Raw genomic sequence first — 27,123 nt, forward strand, 5'->3', positions numbered from 1 at the left:
ATAGGAAGGATATATTTGTTGTACAATTGATTACTATTTATTTTTTTTGTACTGTTATTCGTGTGTGATCTTAATACAATATTTGTTGTTTGTAACAATTGGTGTGGTTTCACCATTGATCTAAGACATACAGAATAACACATCTTTCTGCCGTGACTCCTCTCGGGTCTCGGAGGTACACCGTGACCGGGGTTCGGGGAGGAGCACGTAACACTAGGCCAGAGAGGAGTCGGTAGAAGACAGAAAGACCATCAACCTGCCTGCCGTGAGCGACAGAAAGGCCCTCAGAATCGGCTTCATCATGGGAAATACCAACGATTCTGAATGCTTTGGTTTCAACCACTTGAAGCTGGGCTAGGTGTGAGGCAGGAGCACCAGCCCAGAGGGGAGAGCAGTATTCCACTGAGCTGCAGATGAAAGCTTTGTAAGTGGTGAGGAGCTCAGAAGTGCCCAGGAAGGACTTCGCATGACGGAGGATGTCCTGAGGGCGACTGGCTTTGGAGGCCAGCTTGGAAATGTGGTTTTCCCAGGAAAGATCATGGCAGATAGTGAGACCCAAAAGCTTGAGTGACAGAACTTCTTCGAGAGGATTGTTGAGAAAGTTGATGGGAGGGTTTTCCAGACGGTATTTTCGGAGAGACAAAGTGAGAGTGCGAGATTTGTCAGGATTGAAAGACATGTTCCACTTGTTTGACCAGTTTGTGATATTGTCCAGGTCTGCAGATAGTGAAGAGGCTGCTGCCTGTCGATCTGAGGATTGAGATATGGAGTGGCAGAGAGTGGAGTCATCAACAAAGAGATGGAAAGGATTTTCCAGAGAGTCGGAGAGATCATTGATGAAGACCACAAAAAGCACAGGGCCCAGAACACTGCCTTTTGGAACTCCAGCCTGGACAGGAAGGGGAGATGAGAGAATTCAATTCAGGGTCATGTGGTGTGTGTGTGTGTGTGTGTGTGTGTGTGTGTGTGTGTGTGTGTGTGTGTGTGTGTGTGTGTGTGTGTGTGTGTGTGTGTGTGTGTGTGTGTGTGTGTGTGTGTGTGTGTGTGTGTGTGTGTGTGTGTGTGTGTGTGTGTGTGTGTGTGTGTGTGTGTGTGTGTGTGTGTGTGTGTGTGTGTGTGTGTGTCAAGGACAAATTGGTTGGATTCTTCACCATTGAGTGACAGGGCCAAAACTATATATCGCACGATGTCTAAAAAGTTGTGGATGGGTTATGACAAAACTTGGTGGATGAGTTGGGTAGGTGACAAGAACAAGCCAAGTAGATTTTGGTTCAGATCCAGCCCATCAGTGGGATACAAAACGTAAACTGTTCAGCCTAGCGGAGGTATGCGCTCTACTGAGTGTTCTAGTTACTTATGACTTGGCCTATAATGTGGTGTTTCCTTCTGAATGCTCGTGATGCTGGTATCACAGTTTCAAATGGCAGAAGGCTGTTGATATTTTTCCATTTCTCAATAATTGTATTTTTCCCAATATTCCCCAATATTGCTATTTCATTCAAAAATCCTCTTCTCAGAAACCGAAAACTGGAACAGACCAAACTGGCCATGCAGCATCGTCACTTTGCCCTAACCTTAAGTTGTGCTCCTCAAGGTCGTATCTCCCCTGTAAAGGGGGCCACATGTTCCCTCCTCTAATCCCTCATATTCACTAAAACATATTTTCGTTACAAACTGTATGACAGATACGGACCAAGTTTGATACGATACATCAGAACAGTGAGGTATCATGGGGTTGTGCTCCCCATTTGGATCCGCCCCCTAAAAGAGGCTGAAAGGGGAAGGGGGAGCAGGGGGGGGGGGGGGGGGGAGATTTGCTTATTCATGGAAATTAATTTAAAATTCTCAGACACAGTGGAGAGATAAGCATTAGTTCCCCACGGGGCTATTTATAATATTATTATTATTATCCCAATTTGAAAAAACCCTTCCTCCAGGAACAAACCTGAAGCATCTGTCACCGTGTATGCTGATCAAGACTCGGCCTCTAAAAGTCATTGATAACACGTGGTTTGATGTCATCCTCGTGCCGAGAGATTGCTTCCCCCACTGATTTGCTTGTGCTTTTGTCGAAGAAGGATTTTTGGTTTGTTGTTTTAATTGACAAGGGGATGTGCAGAATATAGAGGTCGAGAAACAAGAAATGTTATGCTCGCCAAGATGTGAGGTAATTGAGAGACCCTCTCATTGGTGAGAAGTCTGGAGGTCAAGATATATGCCCGTGCATTATTTTGCTGTGGGAGTTGGTTATCCCAGGTTGATGAGAAGCACAGTGCTCTGAGCCAGTTGCAGTTGGCATGCATGGAGAACAGTGGCGTGGCGTTGACCACAGTTGGAGAATTGCAGAATTCTGAGACAGTTGAATTACAGCTGATGTTGCCAGTGAGAGACGCACGCTGAACTCGACAGTGACACAACAGCTACAGACTGAAATTCCATGAGGGATGAGCCTTCGCAATTCTGGTCCAACTGGATGGGTTGATCTCTGGAATCAACCTTTGAGGCATGGTGGTCATTCAGCGATCTGTCATGGCTGACATCAGCGATTCTGACTTTTCCACATCATTTTTGTGCTGATTCTGGAAGTTTGATTTTATTTTTTTTACCAATATTGTGTTGAATTTTGATGAGATGGCGTCTTGTCTCAGTCGGTATTTCACCACAGTGGCCAATTCTTGCCGGATCTTTAACATTTCCCTCCATTCTCTCATGGCAATCACTACTGTGCTTTATTGCAATGGAGTTTTCCCATTTAATGTCATGTGTCCAGGATTTTCTCATCAAGGGATCTTTCAACAATTGTAATGAACTAATCCCTGAAGCTTTTTTCTCTTATTACACTCGTACGCCTCACAAAATTCAATTTTGCCACTGAATTCACATTTGATGATGATGTCGAGTCTCCTCGGGCAATGACGGCATTGCCTTTGTATGGCTGGTACACACGGGTAAGTGTGTAGTATAAACGGGGGGTCGCCACTCTTCTCCATCAAAACAGTTATCTGGTACTCATTTTGCCGACCTCGGAAGCATGATAGGCTGAGTCAACCCAACCTGGCGTTAATTCAACGGGTTTCGAACTCAGGACCTTCGGATCCCAAGCCCACCACCCTAAGCATTAGGCAAACACCAGGTATAAATTCACCTCATTCACACTAATGGCAGCTCAATATGTCCACCGTCAATGATGTCACATGTCGATGCTAGCCAAGTGCTTCCTTAATATGTGCATATTTAAATAATAACTGATAACCTATTGTTTTTTTCCCCCTTATTTATTGATCCTTTAAGGTGATTTTTGAAAACTTTTTGATTTTGGTTTTTTTGATTTTTGAAAAGACTTAACTCTACATTCCTGTAAAATCACAAAATTGTTCCTATATCCATTAAGTTAGAGGCTAACCCCTGCTCTAGTAGGGAAAATGGCCTTTAAAATGCATGTTGTTGTTGTTTGTTGTATCCATTAAGTCTTGAATTGTATGGCTTTGTAATTACAAAGTTCTGGATTTAATAGGGGATTTTATTGATTTTTTTAAACACATGATGTTTGTGAGCTGGCAGGATGGCCTAGAGGTATGCAAACATGCCTTTAAGCTGTCGAGCCAATGTTTGAATCTTTACCTAGCTATAAACTGACATTGTGGTGTTTCGCAAGCACATTGAGGCATCAATGTGTGTGTTGTCCCTCGGACAGACTATAAACTGGGCACTCTGCCAGCAAGAGTTGGTAAATGTTAATAATCCCCATGGTGTCCTTTGTGAAGAGTATGTGAGCCATTACCGACACCATGAACAAATTTGAAATTCTTGCTCTCACCTACTTAGTTGAACATCAAGTTGGGCCAGCCGGTTCATGAAAGACTTGGGCCAAACTTTTCTGAGGGTGGTTGGGAATAATTGTGGCTGTGAAAGAACAATCAACAACAACATTATGTTTGTAATAATCGGACGTTGAATCTTGACTTGATGTCCACGGATTTGTTTAGTCTTCAATTTCATTCCACCTAAATAGTTTGACCACACAAGCTGTTAATTTGGCCCCATGATTGGAGGCTCGGTTTTTCCTTGATCTTAGAGGGTATGTCTAAGCCTTCTGAGTGCCCAGTGGGCCGTCCGATCCATGGTCATGTGACCATCTGTATAATCTTCTCCATGTAACTACAAATGGTCTGCTCGTTCTCCAGCCAATGTCAGGCAGACAATTTTGACACTATATATCACACCTTTTTAAAACTATAGTTGTATCCATCTGTACAGCAGCGAGCTTACAAGTGATGAAACACCATAATTTCACCAATGTATCATTTGTGGGTTCATCTTGGAGTCGTTTTTGATTTGAACGAGCCTACAGATGAGGACGTTAAATAAATAAAACCAAGAAGATTCCACATCATTATTGTAGAATCATAGATGTGATATGTACAGCTGCACTGAAAAATGTGAATCGCTCGCTATTGCTGCACTGGTTTTATAATTGTCGGCAAAATGTCTTGCTGATGATCAAAATCTTTTCTTTTTAATGATTTCATTAGCTTTACCTTTTTCCAGTTTCTTCTGGGTGGGTGCTCGAAGAAAAGGCGCGATGGAGATTCAAGAAGCACAAAATTTCAGAAAGTCTCAAGGTACCAAGGAGGGAGGGAACATATTGTGTGTTGATTTGAGTCCAACTTTAATTCAATGGAAATGGCGGATAATGCGTTTGCCAGTGATGTTATTTACTTTTGTTGGTTATCTAGGGCAGTGTGGGGACATTTTATGTTTTCCCCATACCTTCCGAAAATTACAGCCATTTTTACTGCAGAAGTAACGACCTGGTAAGTTTCCTTTCCCTCTTTGTTTCCTTTCCAAAATATGAAGGATTAAAGGAAATTTCATGTTCACCTCATTTTATTGACATGTCCTTTGGTTTTCAAGGAACTTGTAAGCTGGATATATGGGTGTTCAACATACAAGAATGATGTTTGGTAAGCTTCTTCAAATACTCATTAATTGGTTTGGCTCTGTGTACATTTGTAAGATGTTGGTGCAAGGAAAGAACGAACATTCCTTTATTTTGCTGTAGTTTCTGTTGTTGTCTTATTACAGCATGTGCATGAAGCCAAAAGTGGGGTGAAGCAATTTGTTCACTTTGTCTGCCTGTCTGTAAACATCAGTTTATGATCGAGGAATAACTTAATTTTAATTGATTGTTATATTCTGAACACAAATTGGAACATTAATCGGAAAACAAACCTATAGTTTAGCAGTACTATGGCTCTGAATTTGTCCCGATCGTGCATGCGCAGAGAGAAGTGAGATAATTTTAGACTGTCTGCCTGTCTGGCATCATTCCAAACAGGAAACTTATTGTGTTTGGGGTTGTCACAAAGGATACAAAGAACAGGCTTGAATAACTAATGTAACGTGTTAATTGAGGGGTAAAAGACACACTGCATCAACGGGTATATTTCTACAACATTTAAAATCGTTATTTTATTTCAGTAGAATTATATACTGTACTTCAACAATGTAGAACACAAATCGCCTTTTTAGCACTTTTTAAAAAACCTTCCGTTTAGCAGTAGTTGGACAAAATATTACTGTATTTTGTGTCATCACAACCAATCAAATTTGCAGCTCGCAGATCCCGCCCACGTCCTTTTTTTTCTCTCAAGACTGCACGGCGTGGGGTGTTCTATGAATTCCCGAGTTATTATGATGATTATATTATTATTATTATTTATTCTTGCAGTGATTGAAGGCTCATGGAGGAGTGTGTACATATGTGGCATGCAGGATATGGACATTAGTTGACATAAGTATACTTTAATATTTTTATAAGGCCATTGATGGACAAAGAACATATGAGATTTAAAGCTGAGATCTCAGCATCAAAATGCTTGGTGCTCAGATGGGAATGCCAAATAGGCCAACTCTTAATGCATGGATTGCCCCCTTTAGAAAGGATATTTTGAAGGACCAATAGTGTTTGGGCAGATGTGTGTTGTGCCTTTGAAAGCTTAAATTACATGTTAAACGTTTTATTAAGCTGGTTACATTTGAAGTTTACCTTAATGTGGTGATTGCTTTTGTAGTTTAAAAGGTGAGGATCTCTCTGGCAAGGCAGAAAGGATTCCTGGCTTCAAGGTATGTGTTTGGCTTGCTTATGTGCAACCATAGGGTGTCGAGTAATGTTACTATCTTGTTTGCCTGTGTATATTAATACTTAGTCTATTGCTTTTCACTGAATATGACGGACTTTATAACGAAAGATAGAAATAGACTCACAAATGCAAGTATAGATGGACATTTGATTAATCACACTTATTACATCTCAACTGTGCCGAGAAACATCCGAATATGTGTTGTATTTATTTTTTATTTTTAATCTGCAGGTCTCACTGCTGGATTTGCCTTCACTTGCATCGTTCAGTCATGTGACCATTTTTGTGCCAAAATGGTTTGAAAGCAAGGTGAGAATTTGTATGGATGCGTCGGATGATCATTATTCACAGCCGTTCGGGAACCCATTAACTTTTGTTTGTGGGTCTATTATTGGCTGTGACATGAAATGCCATGATTAACCATGACATCATCAATGCTTTTTGACAATTTGTTGATAAGATATGGGGGCCTCCATATACATTCCTGGGAACATACAGTAACTGAAGTTGCATTTGTTACCTTATGGTACATTTTATTTATATACAGGGTAATTCCCAAAAAACAGAACCCATCCTATCTATTATCTATATAAATATTTTCCGTGTTCATGTTAGTTTGTGCATTTGCTCGTTATTTGTTCACGGCCGAACCGTAGTACCTGGAGGCCCCACATTTTGGGTGTAGGAACTTCAGAATCTGGGCAAGGTTTAAAGCTTATCACCCGCCACCCCCTCGCGCGCGCGTGCACGCGCACACACACACACACACACACACACACACACACACACACACACACACACACACACACTACTCCCATGGAAATTCTCTGTTTGTATAGTTCTGAAAATCATTGGGAGGAAAAAATAGGACCACTGGACTTGTAGCTTATCTGGGCCCTGGCCTGTTGTAACCAAATTTGATAGCATTCTGACTGATGGGACTGGAGAAGAAGATTTTTGAAGGAATTTATTAAGTCCACCATTTTGACCTACTTAAAGCCATTGTGACCGTAACGAGCTTTGCCATCCCCATTGCCAGTCAAGAGCGGAACCATGCTGCCAAATTTCAGCTTGATCGGCCCAGCGGTTTGGCTGGAGACGTCAAAATAGGAGGACGGACGGATGGACGGACAGTGTACGATGATAATACTTTGTCTGGAATTTTAATTCCAGATAAACTATTAAAAAAAACAGCCGGGCCAATCTCCACCAAATTTTGCAGACATGCTGGGGGTACCCAGGGTCAGGTCATGGGTACAAGAAAATCACAAAATTCTCATAATTGTCAAAGCTTTAAACTAACTGTTAAGATTATTCCATATAACTTTTTAAAATTTAATGTATGCTTCTGAAATCAGGAAAAGGAAAACTTTAAAAAAAGACCTTTCTTTTTCTATGTCAACTTTGGATACTTCACTTGAGATGTGCTGAAAATCTTCCACAACCAAACGTCACTATTAAATGTATGCTTACTCCTGCATTTCCTGTAAAGTTTGTTGTTGAGAAGACAGGAATTAATAATGATTTTTATTAGTTAAATTATTTATATTTTTCAGCTTTTGCTTGAGTGTGAGTTTCTGAACCTGGACCAGAGGACCTTGACTCTTCCTGCTCCCAGCATATTCTCCCTTGGTATGGAGTCCAGAAGAGGTGTTACACTACACTATGCCACCAAATGTTTCGGAACACACGAGCTTGAAATGAACCGTCCCTGCCTGCATGTCTGTATTCTTCTTTCACATTGTAAAACAGCATGTGCCTCATAACCTTGTCTTATTGTGAGATTTTCTTTAGCCAACATTACATTATTACGATGAGGGAGTAGGGGGTGGGGGCGAGGAGTGAAGGGGGGAAAGAGGGAGCGTCTTGCGTATACTGGCATGACAATGTGCATTGTCATAACGTTGTCTGTTCGGAATTGGTTTGAGGACAACGGTTGCCTTACTGAACTACTACCTTTGCTAATATTGTCGTGTGGTTTGGCTCAGTTCAGACCAAGCGTCACCACGGATGAATCGAGCTTAACGAGGCGTCCGGGTCAATGGCGGATTTTCTATATGCACAGGAGGAAGAGGAAGAAGCGGCGAGATTTACCTGACACGATCTCGCCGGCAGTCTTCAACCTGCAGGAAATTAAATCAAGCGAACGAAAACCGAATTCAATGTACAAAAAGAAACATGTTTATTGAACGGAATCCGAGAACAATGGATGCGCTGGTAAATAAATGTCCTAAATCGGGATCCTGCACACCTCACTTCAACAACAGCACAGGGGAAGGAATTAAATAAAATAATCGTCGTGTTATGTTCTGTGGTGCGTCTTATCTGTCTCTGGATGTGTAACGTCCATCGTCCAACGCGGCTCCGGTTGGTGCGAAGAAAGGCCTCGATGCGCCCCCGTTCACGCGCTGCTAAGCCCACGTCCGCCGGTGCGCGGCAGGCCTCGCGTCCCTGCGGGAAGCGAGCGAGCGGGCGTGCAACATCCTCCTTGGGTTCGGCATGGCCCTCCGATGCACCCAACGTTTGTGGCGAGCGAGTCGCAGATGAAGGGACCAAACGAGCAGGGCGAGAACGGAAGGAAGGTCTGGGAAGGCAGAAGCCAAAGCAAGAAGAAAGGTCGAGACGGAGGTCTGGGCAGGATGGATCCAGGAACGAGAAGGGAAAATGTTGGCACACACACGTTCACCACCAAAGTCCGGACCGAAGTGACAAAATGTCCGCCGCTCCAAGTCTCTTGTTCGGCGTGCTCCGACGTCAGCCGGGCCTCTCCCCAATTCACGAGGACCCGCCCACCAACCCCTCGGTGTCCATCTATCGCGTGGTGGGCATGGTCTTAGCCTGCCTTGTACGATGTTCCATCCCCATGGTGGCGTACTGCGCGGCCGCCTCCTGCTTGTCTTTCCGGTTTGTTTTATCGTCAGTCATTGTAAGGGCGGGTGGGGGGGATTTTACCAATGTGGTGCACTAAGGGCCTATCTAATGTCTATGGGGTGTATTGCCATAAGGGACACAGGTATGTTCACAGAGGGAACGACACACAATGGAGTTAGCATATTCCCTACAACTACTTAACATGCCCCGCTCCCTCGTGGCGGGGACGAAGATACACTTAATCCGACATATGGGCTACAGGTCCTCTACTTATTTACATCGAGGTGGTTCTAGCTACCCACGACAGATGAAGCATGATACCTACACAGATCTACCTAGATCTAGATATTCCCCTACCCCAAATTCATAACAATATTACAGGAAAACTCTTGAACCCCAAGTTTTTCAATTTGCCTGTAATAGGCATTTGCTGAAAACAATACATCATTATTACCTTCTCCCAACAAAGGTGGACGGAGGTTACATTTTCACCCGTGTTTGTTACTTGTGAAAATCGACGATTTTTCCAAGTATATTGATTGATCACGTGTGTTAGTCTGTCTCTGTTTGTCTGTTTGTCTCTCTGTCTGTATGCCAATCATCTACAGGTCACAATTTTAAACCCATCTTCACAAAACTTCACCAAATGGTAGAGTTGGTTTTAAGGAAGAAGCCTATTGATTTTGAGGTAAAAAACAACTTAGGTGCAGTTTCTAAAATCCTCAATTTTCATCCGATTGACTTGAAATTTGAACAGAATTTTCATATCAGGTCACTCAATTCAACCATCAATAATTTTTGAGGTATAAAGGTCAAAAGGTCAACATAGGCCAAAGGTCAACTTAAGTGCTGTTTCTAAAATCCTCAATTTTCATCTGATTGACTTGAAATTTTAACAGGATTTTGCATATCGGGTCACTCAATTCAACCACCAATTATTTTCAAGTCTAAAGGTCAATGTATACAATTTCTAAAATTGTCAATTTTAATCAGATTGACATGAAACTTGAAGAGGATTTGCATGTCAGGTCACTGAATTCCAACCATCATTTATTTTTGAGGTCAACCTAAGCCAAAGGTCTACAACTTATTTTTGGGACTTTGCAAGTATCGTGCTATTCATGGCATATTTCTTGTTTGTCTGTTTGTGTGCAGGATATCTCAAAAAGTTGTGGACGGATTCTGATTAAATTTGGTGGACAGGTTTGGTTTGTGACGAGGTCGAATTGATTTGATTTTGGTTAATAGCTGGATCTGGGAATTTCTCTCGTGATTCTTTACCATTGAGAGATAGGGCCAAAAACGATACAAATACAAAAAAAAACGATACAAGGGCACGATGTCTCACAAAGTTGTGGACGAGTTTGAGTTGGTTATGTGACAAGAACAAGCTGATTATATTTTGGTTGAGGCTGAATCCAAATCTGGCCTATCAGTGGGATACAAAAGGTAAACTAATCAACCTGGCGGAGGTATGCACTCTACCGAGTACCGTTCTAGTTTTTTTTTGTTTTGTGCTTTGCAAAATCATGTACCAGTGGAGTAGTAAAGTATGGGGACATTGTGCTATTTTGATAACCTTTACAGGCTGGACTTCCAATGAAGTTTCCATTGTTCCTGGCGGCCTTTTATTCAATTTCAAGCTGGATGATGTTTTGCAGGCAAGTGCATTTGAGTAAATTGCTCATCCTTGAACATTCCCTGAATGTGAACACATTGCTGCTCATCTTTATTCCCTTAATTGAAACTCCACCAAACCTTCTTACATACGTGAAGCAAAAGTAAAAAACAACAACAAAACAAAACAAATGAAATATTTACATTTGGACAATTGCAAAATGTCCATTCAATTTGCTATTGTCCTGCATCATTATCAGATATGTTGATCTCGATAACGTGCTTTGATTTTCATTCAGGTTTATCAGGCTTTCGAGGCTCATCTAGAACGGAAATGCACAAGCACAACCGGTATGCTTTCACAACATTGAGCATTCTCACTTTTACTTTATACTAAAACTTGACATGAACAAGGTTCTATAAAGGTTCATGTAAACTTAGAATAAAAGGTTTTCAGGAAGTTGGACGAAGGTATTGCAGATCTCACTTTTGTTGTGACTATCAAGTTTGGCTGTTCTGTTAATTGTGTACAGACTGCCACTTTACTTCCTGTATTGGAATGAAAGTGTTGAGAGTGTAATGATATAATATACTTTAATAAAATTATATACTTTCATCTCGATGATAGGAGAAGACTTGTTGAGGCTTCACGTACCCTGGTATCATGAGGACAGTTTCATGCGTGGAAGGTTGGTGAACATTTTGCTCAATTACTATTTTAAACGGAAATGGCACTCAGTAGGGTGCACGACTCCAACACGATGAACAGTTTACTTTTTGTATCCCACTGGTAGACTGGATCTGCATCCGGACCTGAACCAAAATCTAATCGGCTCGCGAATTCGTACATAACGTTTTTGAATATTGTGCTATATATCGTTCTTGACCCTATCTCTCATTTGTGAAGAATCACTTTAAAAATTGTAGTAGCCGGAGCTGGATTTTCATCAAAATCGAATCAATTCGTCCTTGTCACACACTCAACCTGTCCAGCCAAATTGGTCCATAACATTTTGAGATATCCTGCTCACAAACGGGTGAAAACATAACCTCCATTCACCTTTGGTGGCTGAGTTAACATTTGGACATTTGTTTTCTTTACCTGCGACGTGTCACAGGTGTACAAGAGCTCAGTGTGGTTGTTGTTGTTGTTGGGCGTCAATTTTTGAAATGTGCACCCATTGGTCGGCCAGCTGTCGGACCCCTCTCACATTTGTCGTTTGACTCCACCCTCTCACATTTGTTGCCATTGGCCATGGTACCCAGACGAAATAATATGGCCACCATATTAGTTTTCTGATGGGCCTCTGCTGATTATACATTGCCTGGATTTGTTGTGCCAGATTTCCATTGGCTTTGTTTGGGTCGTGTTACTCACGATGTGGTAACCCAAAAAATGTAATCAATGTCGAATAAAAATTATTGCTAAAGTTTTATCAAGCCTGTCAGCACGCATAGTACGCAGCTCCCTAAAAAATAGCGTTTCTTAATTTTTGAATGACCCCATATTGGGATTACATTATCATCCGTTACCGTGTGGCGAATCAGCTCGTTCTGATATAACTGTGGCGGAGGCTGACATGGATGATAGGTGTTGAGTTCATCTTTTAATAGTGCATTAAATGTGTTTCCCAATCATTCTGTTCAACTTTTAAGAGTGCTTTAAATCCGTGTTTCCCAATCGGCCCGGTATCGGATTTTGTCGCTGGCTGAGACCACATTGTAGTCATTCTTGTTTTAATATTGGCATTGTAGCTTATGTAGGTGTTTAAACTAGCACCTTCCTATTTTATTGCCAAAAAATATAGAAATATACATTTTTGTGAAAAGAAAAATCATAAATCTTAAAAGATTGGAATTGGCTGTTTTTCTTTTCTGTAAGAGTGGGGCTTATGGAAAAGCAAGGTGGAACTGACAGTGGGGGGTAGCAGGGCAACAGTTGGGCACAACCAGCAAGGAAAAAAAACAAACAGGAAAAAGAGAGAGTATGAGGGAGAATGAGAGAACAAACACACCACTGAAATCAGCAAGTCAGGGTGTTGAGTTGTAAAGGGTTAATGGGGTGTTAATAAAGATCATGGGTCAGGATGAGGGTGGAAGTACACTGCCTGCTTGAAGCCCTGGAGGCCAGGCTGTAACGAAAGGATTGGGGCATGTGTCCAAATGAAATACTGTATCAAGGTTTCCCAATTAGCCTCCCACAGTAAAACGGAAAGGAAACAATTGATTAACATGTTGACCTGCCATTGACATTGATGGTGATGATATTTCTTATGCTGGTGTTCTAGCCCCCAGGAACACACAATGATGGACATCAGGCTCCAGACAGGACGGCCTCCCCTATTGGATGCTACACCCTTCATGCATTTACATGCGTTGCCCAGCTGCAGCTACAAAGTGAGTCTGGAATGCCCACAGATAAGTTTGTCTGCGTTTTGTAAGAAGAGTCCATTTTTGAACGAACGGTTGTAAGTTATCATCGTCAGTCAGTGTCGCTCTGTGGATACATTTTCAGGTCGTGTTACGGACCTCATTTGCAAACGTGCTGGGACAGGTATGTCTTGCTACTAACATCTGGTCTTTTGGGATTTGTGAATTTTTACACAACAAGCTTTACATTCCCACTTTACCCTTTATTTTGAGATCCAAATGTAAATGCTGTGTGATGTGATATTGTGAATCGAGGAGGTCGATTTTTCAGATTTCCAACTTGTATCGTATCATGTGCATAACAGTATTCTCATCACAGCAAACTTGAGTCTAGCTGGGTAAGTCCATGTTATTCCTGCTCTGGACAATGGTGCATAACAAGAGTCTCCGATAATAAAATTTAATTAACCAGTTGTAAGGAAAGTCTCTTCTCACATTTCAATGAGGTATGTGTTGAGTACGCAATTTGTGAGTTCAGAAAGTACCTCAGTATAAATATTGGGGATTGTGACTGTCTGCCTTTGTAGATCATGCGCTTTCATGTAGAGAACCTCCCTGCATACTTTGTCACCAGCCTTTTGCTTGTCTTTGGAAGGCAGCTTTCAGACCTGCTGTCTCGAGGTTTGGACTTTTCATAAAACTTGTATCCCTGCTTTGCAAACTGCTCTGCCCAATGGCACCTTTCTCCAATTTGTGATTTTCATATCATTACCATGGTTGGACGTTGTTTAGAGTTTCCATTCGGAGCCTCTTCCTCTCTGATGGAGATCATTTATTCCATACTTTGTCTTTGCAGCATGAACCAAAATGGTTGTTAAAACAAATATTGAGTAAATTACTCTCATCAATTGTGTGTGTGTGTGTGTGTGTGTGTGTGTGTGTGTGTGTGTGTGTGTGTGTGTGTGTGTGTGTGTGTGTGCGTTCGTGCGCACCCACACTTGAATCCAAGGATCACGACCGAAAGACATTTACAAGTTGTGCAAATACGATGCTATCATTTGCATTCGATTTTACTGATTTTTCATTCAATTTTTTTTCATTCAATTTTTTTCTCAATTTTTTTCTCGTATTCAATTTTTCTCATATCCATTCAAGTCTTTACTTCTATCAAGTCAATTGAAGGTGTTCTCCATGCCACCATGATGGTGATCTATTTATTACATATGCAAGGGAGGTGAGGGTGCTTAGATGCTTGGCTGATACCTATATGTTATACATAAGGGAACGTGGTATGGTCGAACACTTGCAAACATCGTATCAACATTTATTCTTTTACATAGAGAATTTGCATCTGTCATCCCCGCCCCTCTGCCCCCGCAAGACTACCAGCAAATATGAAAACACCTCTGTGCACTAATTGGGGTCATGCTTATCCTATATCTCGGTATAATCGGCCCAGAAATGTAGGAGGAGTACCATGCAAACACGTACACTCACGTACGTCTGTGAATTATAGTAAGTATGTAACAATTTGCGGAAGTTTTTGAAGCTTTAAAAACAGCAGACAGTGTTCTGACAGTGTTGTTATATCAGCGACAAAGTTCCAATACGTACAGTGCATTCAGAAAGTATTCAGACCCCTTCACTTTTTTCACATTTTGTTATGTTGCAGCCTTATGCTGAAATCGTTTAAATTCATTTTTTCCCTCATCAATCTACACTCAATACCCCATAATGACAAAGCGAAAACAGGATTTTAGAAAGTTTTGCAAATTTATTATAAAGAAAAAACTGAAATATCACATTGACATAAGTACTCGTATGCATACCCTTTGCTATGACACTTGACATTTAGCTCAGGTGCCTCCCATTTCTCTTGATCATCTTTGAGATGTTTCTACACCTTGATTGGAGTCCACCTGTGGTAAATTCAATTGATTGGACATGATTTGGAAAGGCACACACCTGTCTATATAAGGTCTCACAGCTGACAATGCATATCAGAGCAAAAACCAAGCCATGAGGTCGAAGGAACTGCCTGCAAAGCTCAGAGACAGGATTGTGTCGAGGCACAGATCTGGGGAAGCCTACAAAAAAAAAATTCTGCTGCATTGAAGGTTCCCAAGAGCACAGTGGCCTCCATAATTCTTAAATGGATGAAGTTTGGAACAACCAGGACTCTTTCTATAGCTGGCCGCACGGCCAAACTGAGCAATCGGGGGAGAAAGGCCTTGGTAAGAGAGGTGACCAAGAACCCGAAGGTCATTCTGGCTGAGCTCCAGAGATCCTGTGTGGAGATGGGAGAAACTTCCAGAAGGACAACCATCACTGCAACACTCCACCGATCTGGGCTCTATGGCATAGTGGCCAGACGGAAGCCTCTCCTCAGTGAAAGACACATGAAAGCCCGCTTGGAGTTTGCAAAAAAAGCACCTAAAGGACTCTGACTGTGAGAAACAAGATTCTGTGGTCTGATGAAACCAAGATTGAACTTTTGGCTTCCGTCTGGCCACTCTGCCGTAAAGCCCAGATCGGTGGAGTGTTGCAGTGATGGTTGTCCTTCTGGAAGTTTCTCCCATCTCCACACAGGATCTCTGGAGCTCAGCCAGAGTGACCATCGGGTTCTTGGTCACCTCTTACCAAGGCCCTTCTCCCCCGATTGTCCAGTTTGGCCGGGCGGCCAGCTCGAGGAAGAGTCCTGGTTGTTCCAAACTTCTTCCATTTAAGAATTATGGAGGCCACTGTGGTCTTGGGAACCTTCAATGAATGAATGAATGAATGAAATGAATGATAGTTTTTAAGGCCATTTTCCCCGCTAGAGCGGGGGTTAGCCTTGCGGGCCCCATGACAATCATGGCTCCCTGTTTGAGGCAATGTTTTTTTTTTATGGCCGGATGCCCTTCTTGACGCCAACCCTTAGTCGCCTCTTACGATGCGCAGGGATACGGTGTACCTATTCTAAACCCGGGTACACACCGGGATCATTCATCCCAGCAAGCTGGTACTCAATTTGCCGACCTCGGAAGGATGACAGGCTGAGTCAACCCCCCTGGCGTTAATTCAGCGATCGACCGGGATTCGAACCCAGGATCCCAAGCCGGCACCCTAACCGCTAAGCCAACACCAGGCACCTTCAATGCCTTCAAAGCAATGCCTTAAGCCAACACCTTCAATGCAGCAGAATTTTTTTTGTAGGCTTCCCCAGATCTGTGCCTAGACACAATCCTGTCTCTGAGCTCTGCAGGCAGTTTCTTCGACCTCATGGCTTGGTTTTTGCTCTGATATGCATTGTCAGCTGTGAGACCTTATATCGACAGGTGTGTGCCTTTCCAAATCATGTCCAATCAATTGAATTTAGCACAGGTGGACTCCAATAAAGGTGTAGAAACATCTCAAAGATGATCAAGAGAAATGGGAGGCACCTGAGCTAAATTTTAAGTGTCATAGCAAAGGGTCTGAATACTTATGTAAATGTGATATTTCAGTTTTTTCTTTTTAATAAATTTGCAAAACTTTCTAAAATCCTGTTTTCTCTTTGTCATTATGGGGTATTGAGTGTAGATTGATGAGGGAAAAAATGAATTTAAACGATTTCAGCATAAGGCTGCAACATAACAAAATGTGAAAAAAGTGAAGGGGTCTGAATACTTTCTGAATGCACTGTATATTGTGCATGGGGTGTGGGCGATTCGGGAGTGGCTTCGTACCTTTGTGTACAGGGGGAATTTTTTGGGGATGTCAAAATTCTGCCATATTTGCATATGTAATAAATAGATGACACCCCCTCCTCCTTGTTGTTTATTAAACCAATGGAGCCTTGCCATTTTTATGACAAATGATTTATACATTTTCAATTTTATGTCCTGAATGTGATAGCTCATAGATTGCAAGCTTATTCTTTTCACTCAGATATAACTTTTTCCCCCAGGCTTGTGCACAGATTTTCGTTCTGCACAAATGGACGCATCAAAACCATACAAAATCCAGCCTTTTGTCATCATCCTCCATCTCACGGCCAGGTGAGGAGAACAAAAGGACCAAAGACATGGACTGTGCATTTGAGATACTAGGGCATGCCCGTACTATATATATATCTAAAATTATATCCCCCCCCTCTATTTACATGAAATGGTTTGGTTCATGAAATGTTTTGGTCATTCGCAACGCCAAAGCGAACGGCGAACGCTTTACATGAAATGGTTTGGTTCATGAAATGTTTTGGTCCATTCGCAACGCCAAAGCGAACGGCGAACGGCTTGCGAGTACAGTGACAACCCCCCCCCCCCCTCTATTTACATGAAATGGTTTTAATTAGTTTTAAAACATAGTTTAACGCCAACATAGCGGCAACATAGTTTGCCAACGTGAAATAAATGAATACGCTCTCAAATGTGCCGTCCGAGGCAGAGTGTGTTCGCCACGTTCGGCACACGCGATAGCTCGCTGCTCTCTGATTGGTTGAATCGTTTTTTGGACATAGCTCGGTAACTACTTCTGCGATTAATTTAAAACCTTGAAAAGGCACATCCTCGGGTCCCCAGCAATATACCTGGCAAGTTTCAAGTATATCGGACCCGTGGTTGTCGAGAAACAGCGGTCACAGACAAACAAACACACACACAGACACACACACACACAGACACACACACACACACACACAGATTGCTGGAATTATAGATAGATTTCCTTTGAAATCAACCGAAAGTTAAGTATTGACTTTACCACCATGAAGATAATATTTCTTGGAAAATCAACTGTACCTGAGGACATTGAGACTTAATCTTTTGTTATGAGACCTACAAGGTGTGAAAACTCTGATCAGAAATGACAAATATTGAATGTGTGTATGTGTTTGGTTCTTTGATATCTGTACAATTCCACACCCCTTGACCAATCCCCACCAAAATTTGCATACGTGTTGGGGTACCCAGGTTCAGGTTATGGGCACAACCCCCCCCCCCCCCGCCACATACTGCAAGGCAATTCTTTGCATGTGCATTTGTATGTCTGAAAATCAAGAAACTGAGGCCTTTTGGCCCATCATTGCTGTGGTGCACTCCTGTTCTAATTTTTACAAATCGACAATTTCACTGAGATTTAATAAAATGTTATGATGCTTATTCCTAAGGGAGCCAAGTCGTACTATAATGACAGCCCTGACTGAAGTAATTTTGAAATGACATTGTTGGCAACAGTGAAATACCTTTGTGTTTAAATTCTCCGAGATTATTAGCACAAGCACATTATCTGAGGTTTTCACTTGTCTTTGGACTGACAAGATAGCCCAGGGGTAGCAGACTCACCTATCAGCTGTCCATCCTAGGTTACATTCTCTGATAGGTTATTGTGTAAACTGATACCTTGGCCAAATTGTAAACTCCTTCCATCATCCATGGGCACTGCAGAAGCGGCATCCATACACTTGGTAACGAGGCAAGCCCACAGTCAGATGCTGCATTATGCACAATTGAAATAATTTGCCTTTAAAAACTGTGGTTGAAGAAGACCAGTAAAATACAATGCAACATCGAGACAAAGCTGAAAATTTCAAAACATATGGATAATAATACTGTAATAATGGCACTCGGTAGAGCGTTATTCGGTAGAGCGCATACTTCCGCCAGGCTGAACAGTTTACGTTTTGTAGCTCACGGATAGGCTGAATATGCATCCGTGTCTTAACCAAAATCTAATGAGCTTGTTATTGTCACCTATCCAACTTGTCTACCAAGTTTCGTCCCGATTCGTCCATAACCATTTGAGATATCATGCTATATATTGTCTTTGGCCCCATCTCGTAATGCTGAAGAATCACACAGGAATTAAAAAAAAAAATTCTCGTATGAATGAATGAATGAATGATCGTTTTAAGGCCATTTTTCCCTGTGTTACATATTTATGTGAATGTATGTAAATTACCATTCAGGTTGCTTATCCGTGTGTATTATACTAAGGGTTGTTGTGATGGGAGGGTCAGGAGCCCTTCGGAACCAGTGGCCGGAAACGGAAGTGGCCGGAAACGGGAGGAGAAAGACACGAGGGGAAGGAAGGTTTCTTCTTCCTCGCCCCGGCTCCGACAAAAGGTGGAAGCGACCTTGCGCTGCGTGGAAAACGCGCCGTTTCGAAACGTCTGGCGAGAGGAGTTACCTGGGCGGTAAATACCTTTTGACACGTCCAGTCACCGTGAGTTCGTGCACGAAACCAAGCGTCCGGGACAGTTTGCCCCGTCTACAAAGACGCGTACGGGTCCGCACGTTGGGCCTCGCTCGCGTCGGAAGCCGCGCTGGGTTTTGCCCCGTCTACAAAGACGCGTACGGGTCCGCACGTTGGGCCTCGCTCGCGTCGGAAGCCGCGCTGGGTTTTTGCCCATCTACAAGGACGCGTAAGGGTCGCACTTGGGGCCTCGCGCCCGTTGGACGCCGCGCTGGGTTTGCCCCGTGGCTTGGCAAGGAGGTGCGCTGCAGCCGCGGCCCCAGTACGAGACTGCACGTTGGGAGCACGTCCGCCCGGGGTTCGTCCAACCGCCCGTGTGCGGAGAGGAGAGACATTGACCACGGAGGGAGTCAGGAGTGGGGCTCACGTGAGGAATGTATAAGATTAAGATGGCCATCTTAGAGTTTGTGTAGATGAGTTCACATGGTTGTAATATTGATTGTGCCTGGTTGTGTATTGTTGATTGCTCGGGGAAAATCTCCGTGGTTGTGTCTTTGAAAGTGTTTGGTATCATTACCATTGGAAATATATACTTGCACATCAGTTGTCTCCTGGGTGAAATTCCTATGGATTGCGTGGCGAATGCGCCTATATAATACGATTTGCTGGTGAAGGTCCTCTCACGGTCCGGGGGTCACCGAGACCTGGTATGCACTGAGGGGACCACGTAACAGAATTGGGGGCTCGTCCAAATTACGATTTGCGGTTTCGCAATTGGGTCTACGTCCGGGATCTAAAAGTGTATAAAATAATAAAATAATAATATTTTTGGTAATTAAAATTTATTAATTAATTATTAATTGGTAATATTTTTTTTTGAGAAATTGGGGAAAGTCTTGGGGTGAAGGTTAACAGGTGTTAACGATAGGCACCATGGCGTTTGTGGCACAGAACTTTGGGGTAACCCCGAGTGAGGCACAGTTCCGAGCGTTGCTAAAGTCGGATCTCTTGAAATTGGCCAAACATTTTAACTTGGAGGTCCGAACTAATTTGAGGAAGGCAGAGTTGCAGGCCACGGTGATACAATCTATGGTGGGATTAGGAACATGGGACGAGTTAGCCTGGGAGTGGCTACCCGAAGAACCAGAAGACGTGGAGCTCCGGAAACTGGAGTTGCAATTACGGAGCCAGGAACGGATCAAAGAAGAAGAAAGGAAAGCAGAAAAGGAAAGAGCAGAAGAAGAAAGGAAAGCAGAAAAGGAAAGAGCAGAAGAAGAAAGGAAAGCAGAAAAGGAAAGAGCAGAAGAAGAAAGGAAAGCAGAAAAGGAAAGAGCAGAAGAAGAAAGGAAAGCAGAGGAGAGGAGAGAAGAGAAACAAGCAGAGGAAAGGAGAGTGGAAAGAGAACTCCAGGAAAGAAGAGAAAAGGAACAAGCAGAGGAAAGGAGAGCTGCAAGGGACCTCGAAGCAGAGGAGAGAAAAGCGGAAAGGGAATTAAAGGAACGTGACATGCAGCTTCAGCAAGAAATCAAATTCAAGGAGCTGGAGTTAATGAGAGAACGGGGAGAGGCACCACCCTTGCTGACGGGGTCGACACCTAACCAGAAAACCTGGGATGTGGGCAGACATGTGAGGCTGGTTCCACCGTTCAGTGAAAAAGAAGTCGCGAAATTTTTTCCACACTTTGAGAAAGTGGCTCGACAATTAAACTGGCCGGAGGAGGCATGGACCATACTCGTGCAAAGTGTGCTGGTGGGGAAAGCTCAGGAAATTTATTCGGCGCTACCAATGGACCAATGTGCAGATTATGAGGTACTGAAGAAGCACATCCTCAAAGCCTATGAGTTGGTTCCGGAAGCTTACAGGCAAAAATTCAGGAATGCCAGGAAGAGGGAGAGTGAGACCCATGTGGAGTTTGCCAGAGTGAAAGAAAACATGTTTGATCGGTGGTGTGAGTCAAAAGGAGTCGGGAAAGACTTCGAAACATTGCGGGACTTGATCCTGGTGGAGGAATTCCAGCAGTGTGTCCACGAGGACATCAAAGTGTACCTGCAGGAAAAGAAAGTACCGAAGTTGTGGGACGCAGCCACCATGGCAGATGATTATGCCTTAACCCACCGAATAGGGGTCCACAAACCTAACTCCTCGCCTAGACTTCAGCAGGGGAGTTATGGAACACCCGGGGCGGAGAATGACCTTACATGGCGGCGGCCTCGAGATGATTATGGGGACAACTATGATACCCCAACGGTTAGAAATCCGAGGGCTACGGGCCCAAGACAAACTTATTTTTCGGGGGGCTCAAGGCCGACCCCGAGGTTCTCCCCCGGGCCTACTTGTGCTTTTTGCCATAAAACTGGACACTTGATGTCCCAATGTTACCTCCGAAAAAGGGAGAACCCGGAACGGAATCAGTCTAGTGCGACTCCGAATGCACTGGCAAGTGTGAGAAATCATTCTTGGAGAGCAGAGCTGGGGGAAGATTCCCCTGTCAAAGGTACGGCGTCCCGGGAGAACCTTGTTCAGGAGGGCTACAAACATTTTATTTCAGAGGGGTTTGTGTCACGGGATGGAGCCTCGACTAACCGGAAACCGGTTAGGATATTGAGGGACACAGGGGCACATCAATCTTTAATGCTTGAAGGCATTTTGCCATGGTCCGAGGAGACGGCAACGGGGGATAGTGTTCGTTTACAGGGGATCGGGGGCGGTGTTAGTGCTCCCCTTCATGTCATCCATTTGGAGTCCGATTTGGTGTCAGGACCGGTCACCGTCGGTTTACAAGCCACGCTTCCTGTAGAGGGTGTATCTGTGGTTATTGGGAATGATTTGGCCGGGGGTCAAGTTTATGGTAACCTGAGGGTTGGTAAAGAGCCCAGCAGGGAAAATAACGCCACACCAGCTCGGGATGGCGACAAAAGTGCCAAGTTATTTGTAGGGGGACTGAACTTCAAAACAGAGGAAGAAGTTCTGACCTCTGTCTTCAACAGATATGGGCCGCTGGTGGAAGTGCGGTTGGTAAGAGACTGGGAAACGCAACAGTCAAGAGGGTTCGGCTTTGTCACGTTTGCCAGCACAAAAGACGCCAGAGAGGCAGAGAAGAATTGGAATGGCAAGGATTTGGAGGGTCGGACCATAACAGTAGGGAAGGCATTTCGTAGGCGTCGAGAGGTCTACAGGAGAGGACAACTGGGCGGTAGTTTTGGTGGTGGCCGAGAAGGAGACCGCTATTCATGGGACTACAGGGACCAGTGGTCCCACCATAATTATTAGGGAAGTTCTGAAAAGTTGAAGCACTGAAGGCGGCGGAGCCGCCGAGCCAAGATTCCTACACGAATTAACCGTGAACGCCGTTCCTAAAGGCGTCCAGGCAGGGAACTTTTATGCACGGACTAACCGTGAACTCCACGTTCCTCAAGGCGCCCATGTAGAGAACTTTCCTGCACGGACTAACCGTGAACTCCGCGTTCCTAAAGGCATCCATGTAGTGAATACTCGGCTTGGCCTCCCGGAAAAAGTGCTATCGAGTTGCCTAACTTTGGATCTTGGATCAACCCCTTAACCTTCATTCCCAAGAAACTGACGGTCAAAGTCAGAGGGTCATGAGAGGGAGTTTGATTTGGCAGGGACAATGTCGTTGTTGGTACTTAGTCCAGAGGGAGTAATCTGGAGGGTTGAGTGATCTGGTTTGTTTCTCCAAATTGGCCGGCAAAGAAAGTTTTCGCTGGGTTCAAACTTTCTTTCTTGAAGGGGGGGAGTGTTACATATTTATGTGAATGTATGTAAATTACCATTCAGGTTGCTTATCCGTGTGTATTATACTAAGGGTTGTTGTGATGGGAGGGTCAGGAGCCCTTCGGAACCAGTGGCCGGAAACGGAAGTGGCCGGAAACGGGAGGAGAAAGACACGAGGGGAAGGAAGGTTTCTTCTTCCTCGCCCCGGCTCCGACAAAAGGTGGAAGCGACCTTGCGCTGCGTGGAAAACGCGCCGTTTCGAAACGTCTGGCGAGAGGAGTTACCTGGGCGGTAAATACCTTTTGACACGTCCAGTCACCGTGAGTTCGTGCACGAAACCAAGCGTCCGGGACAGTTTGCCCCGTCTACAAAGACGCGTACGGGTCCGCACGTTGGGCCTCGCTCGCGTCGGAAGCCGCGCTGGGTTTTGCCCCGTCTACAAAGACGCGTACGGGTCCGCACGTTGGGCCTCGCTCGCGTCGGAAGCCGCGCTGGGTTTTTGCCCATCTACAAGGACGCGTAAGGGTCGCACTTGGGGCCTCGCGCCCGTTGGACGCCGCGCTGGGTTTGCCCCGTGGCTTGGCAAGGAGGTGCGCTGCAGCCGCGGCCCCAGTACGAGACTGCACGTTGGGAGCACGTCCGCCCGGGGTTCGTCCAACCGCCCGTGTGCGGAGAGGAGAGACATTGACCACGGAGGGAGTCAGGAGTGGGGCTCACGTGAGGAATGTATAAGATTAAGATGGCCATCTTAGAGTTTGTGTAGATGAGTTCACATGGTTGTAATATTGATTGTGCCTGGTTGTGTATTGTTGATTGCTCGGGGAAAATCTCCGTGGTTGTGTCTTTGAAAGTGTTTGGTATCATTACCATTGGAAATATATACTTGCACATCAGTTGTCTCCTGGGTGAAATTCCTATGGATTGCGTGGCGAATGCACCTATATAATACGATTTGCTGGCGAAGGTCCTCTCACGGTCCGGGGGTCACCGAGACCTGGTATGCACTGAGGGGACCACGTAACACCTGCTAGAGCAGGGGTTAGCCTTGCGGGCCCCATGACAATCATGGTGCCCTGTTAGAGGCAATGTTTTTATGGCCGGATGCCCTTCCTGACGCCAACCCTTGGTCGCCTCTTACGATGCGCAGGGATACGGTGTACCTATTCTAAATCGGGGTACACACCGTGATCATTCATCCCAGCAAGCTGGTACGAGCCTCGATCTTGTATACAAAAAAAAAACAAAAAAAAAAAAACAATTTGCCGACCTCGGAAGGATGACAGGCTGAGTCAACCCCCTGGCGTTAATTCAGCGATCGACCGGGATTCGAACCCAGGATCCTAGGATCCCAAGCCGGCACCCTAACCGCTAAGCCAACACCTAGCCAACACCAACACCATCTCGTATGCAGAACCAAATTTTCACCAAATTTGATTCGATTTGTCCTTGCCACATACCCAACCTGCCCACCAAGTTTTGTCACAATCCGTCCATAACTTTTTGAGATATCATGCTGTCTTGTTGTTTTTGGCCCTATCACTCATTGTTGAAGAATCACTTAACATTTTCGGATCTGGATCCGGATCTTCACCAAAATCGAATCAGTTTGTCCCTGTCACACCCAACCTGTCCACCAAATTTCGGCCGAATCCGTCCACAACTTTTTGAGATATCCTGCGCACAGACAGACAAACACAAGGGTGAAATAATAACCTCAGTCCACCTTCGCAGAGGTAATAATGTGACCTTGCAAGGAACTTCAACACAGGAGGCCATTAGGCCCATGAAGCCTACGCAATGCTTGTTTCTTCATGCTGTATCCTTTTTAAATAACTGGGTATCAAGGATGGAAGCAGCACATACCAATTTTAAAGTCATTGGTATTGATCAATTGTATTCATAAAGTTTTTCTTTAAAAATGTAGGCTTAAAGTCAAAAAAAAAAAAGTCAATTAATTTTTTTATTTATTTAAAAATCTTATGTTTAAAATTCAGTTTTTTAAAACTTCAGTTACATCTGGAATAAAATGGTCTTGTCTGCAGGAAAGCTTCCATTCTACACCTCCAATGGTTGCCATTTATGTTTGGGGATTCGCTGCTGCCTTCTTGACAGAGTTATTAGTCGCATATTTTTCATGTTGTGCTGTGGCAGCTCGGAGTGGTTCAGTGCACTTTGGATAGACTTCCTCCCTCTCCCGGAGCCCGATTCTGTCCTCTTGGAGAGACGATCCACGTGGTTCAACCTCCTGCCACTACTGTTGTTCCTGCTGGCGGATGCCACTTTGTACTGGATGGCAACACTTTGTTCAGGCATCGTTCATGTTCTGGCCACTTTACTGAGCAAAACATGGCGGTAATATTACTTTTGTTTCTGCTTACTCTTTTATTTTTTTTAAATTTGCACATTTTCGGAGGCAAAGCCCCCTCCAACATCTCAAACTATTTTATTTTATCTTGCATGCTTGAGTTTCTTTAGTCATCGATCCTCTGTTGTCACCCGGCTTGTGGCATTAATAGTGAATGTGCGTCCAGCGTTTGTCTTGTCTGGACTGGACGTGTGCCCTTCTGCAACCATTTATTTATTTCTGTGCAGCGTTGTTTTATTGTCACTATTTATCTCTCATTATTGAACTTGTTTGCAATCTTTAGTGGGCTTCCATTTCTTGCCCACATGAGTTTTAATTTGGTCAATCACCACTTGAATATGCAGGGTATAGTATAGGACTGATGAGCGACGGTTTGCACACCTCATGCATGGGCCTCTTTTAACACGGTACCCTGGGATACCATGTAATGTATCACTTTCCCTTTTACTCATGGGATGGCACATCACTTTACAAAAGCATAATCACTCGTCTGTATATGAAGGTTAAGGGCTGGAATTGATTTTGCAGTCACTGCAGTACATCCATGACCATCAAACTTCCTTTTCTAGATTTTCTTTCTCCACAAGAGCGAGTTTCATTGAAGAGCAAAGCCAAATTACCATTTGCAAATTGCCATTGGGGCAACAATTAATGAAAAAGTAAAAGGGTTGTGTTTTTATTTTATCTTAATTCTTTTTTTTCTTTTTCTTTTTTGTATACAGGATTGAGGCTCGTGTAAGAGTTAACACGAATCACAAAAAAACAAACAAAAAAAAACCGGACACATAAAGGATGATAAAGGGAGCGGGAGACAAGATGGGGAGAGAGAGGGAAGCCCACAAGTACAACAATAGAGAACAGGGACAGCGGGAGATCTGTGGGAGGGAGAGGGCTTGGGGGGGAGGAGGCATGGGAAGGGGGGGGGGGGGTAGGGGAGGTATAAAACACATGGACAATGTCAGGACTTTCAGGAAAGAAGTCGTTATTTCAAAAAAGTGGATCTGGGGTGAATTAACAGGGGTAGAAAAGATCATTGTTTTGGATGGGGGAAGATAAGAGATGGTGGTGAACAGCTGTTTTAAAGACCTGGAGGGAGGAGTGGAATTGAAGAGAGTGAGGGAGTTTGTTCAAGAGGCGGGAGAAAAGAGGAATGAAAGAGTGAAGGTGAGCAGAGCATATTGATTTTGGCAGTTTCACGAGAAGAGGGTTGCTGGCAGATCTTGTGAGACCTGTAGGAGTATTTGGGGGACAGAGCATAGACAGAGCTGGGGGGGGGGGGGGGGGGGCTAGGCTGGAGAGGAGTCGGTAGAAGACAGAAAGACCACAACCTGTCTGCGGTGAGTGAGTGAAAGGCCCTCAGTTAGCTTCATCGCAAGAGATTCCAATGATTCTGAAAGCTTTGGTTTCAACAGCGTGAAGCTGAGCTAGGTGTGAGGCAGGTGCACCAGCCCAGAGGGGAGAGCAGTATTCCATTGAGCTGCGGATGTAAGCCTTGTATGTGGTGAGGAGCTCAGGTGTGCCAAGGAAGGACTTCGCACGACGGGGGATGCCCAGTCGACAACTGGCTTTGGAGGCCAGCTTGAAATGTGGTTTTCTCAGGAAAGATCATGGCAGATAGTAAGACGCAAGAGTGACAGAACTTCTTGGAGAGGATTGTTGAGAAAGTATATGGGAGGGTTGTCCAGACGGTCTTTTCGGAGAGACATAGTGAGAGTGTGAGATTTATCAGGATTGAAAGACATGTTCCACTTGTTTGACCAGTCTGTGATTTTGTCCAGGTCTGCAGAGAGCGAGGAGGCTGCAGACTGCCGATCTGAGGGATGAAGAATGGAGCGACAGAGAGTAGAGTCATCGGCAAAGAGATGGAAAGGA

The 27,123-nt window shown here is 44.1% G+C and overlaps 1 protein-coding gene across 4 annotated transcripts in view; it reads left to right on the forward strand.

Moving 5' to 3' along the window:
• The window catches only part of PGAP1 (post-GPI attachment to proteins inositol deacylase 1), a 76,299-nt gene that overhangs the window by 34,772 nt on the left and 14,404 nt on the right, over window positions 1-27,123 (forward strand). For 3 of the 4 annotated variants that reach the window (XM_078779926.1, XM_078779927.1, XM_078779928.1), the window contains 14 exons: window positions 4,549-4,622; window positions 4,737-4,814; window positions 4,915-4,964; window positions 6,075-6,126; window positions 6,375-6,452; window positions 7,700-7,775; window positions 10,602-10,675; window positions 10,931-10,982; window positions 11,260-11,320; window positions 12,920-13,028; window positions 13,147-13,185; window positions 13,589-13,682; window positions 16,930-17,020; window positions 25,038-25,238. In XM_078779926.1, the coding sequence (XP_078636052.1) occupies window positions 4,549-4,622; window positions 4,737-4,814; window positions 4,915-4,964; window positions 6,075-6,126; window positions 6,375-6,452; window positions 7,700-7,775; window positions 10,602-10,675; window positions 10,931-10,982; window positions 11,260-11,320; window positions 12,920-13,028; window positions 13,147-13,185; window positions 13,589-13,682; window positions 16,930-17,020; window positions 25,038-25,238 (1,129 nt within the window). Of the gene's footprint in view, window positions 1-4,548; window positions 4,623-4,736; window positions 4,815-4,914; window positions 4,965-6,074; window positions 6,127-6,374; window positions 6,453-7,699; window positions 7,776-10,601; window positions 10,676-10,930; window positions 10,983-11,259; window positions 11,321-12,919; window positions 13,029-13,146; window positions 13,186-13,588; window positions 13,683-16,929; window positions 17,021-24,928; window positions 25,239-27,123 lie in introns of all 4 variants that reach the window. The other variant, XR_013623813.1, reaches the window with a different exon arrangement.

The sequence above is a fragment of the Myxine glutinosa genome, chromosome 6, assembly GCF_964187855.1.
Source record: "Myxine glutinosa chromosome 6, kmMyxGlut1.1, whole genome shotgun sequence".
Lineage (NCBI taxonomy): Eukaryota > Metazoa > Chordata > Myxini > Myxiniformes > Myxinidae > Myxine > Myxine glutinosa.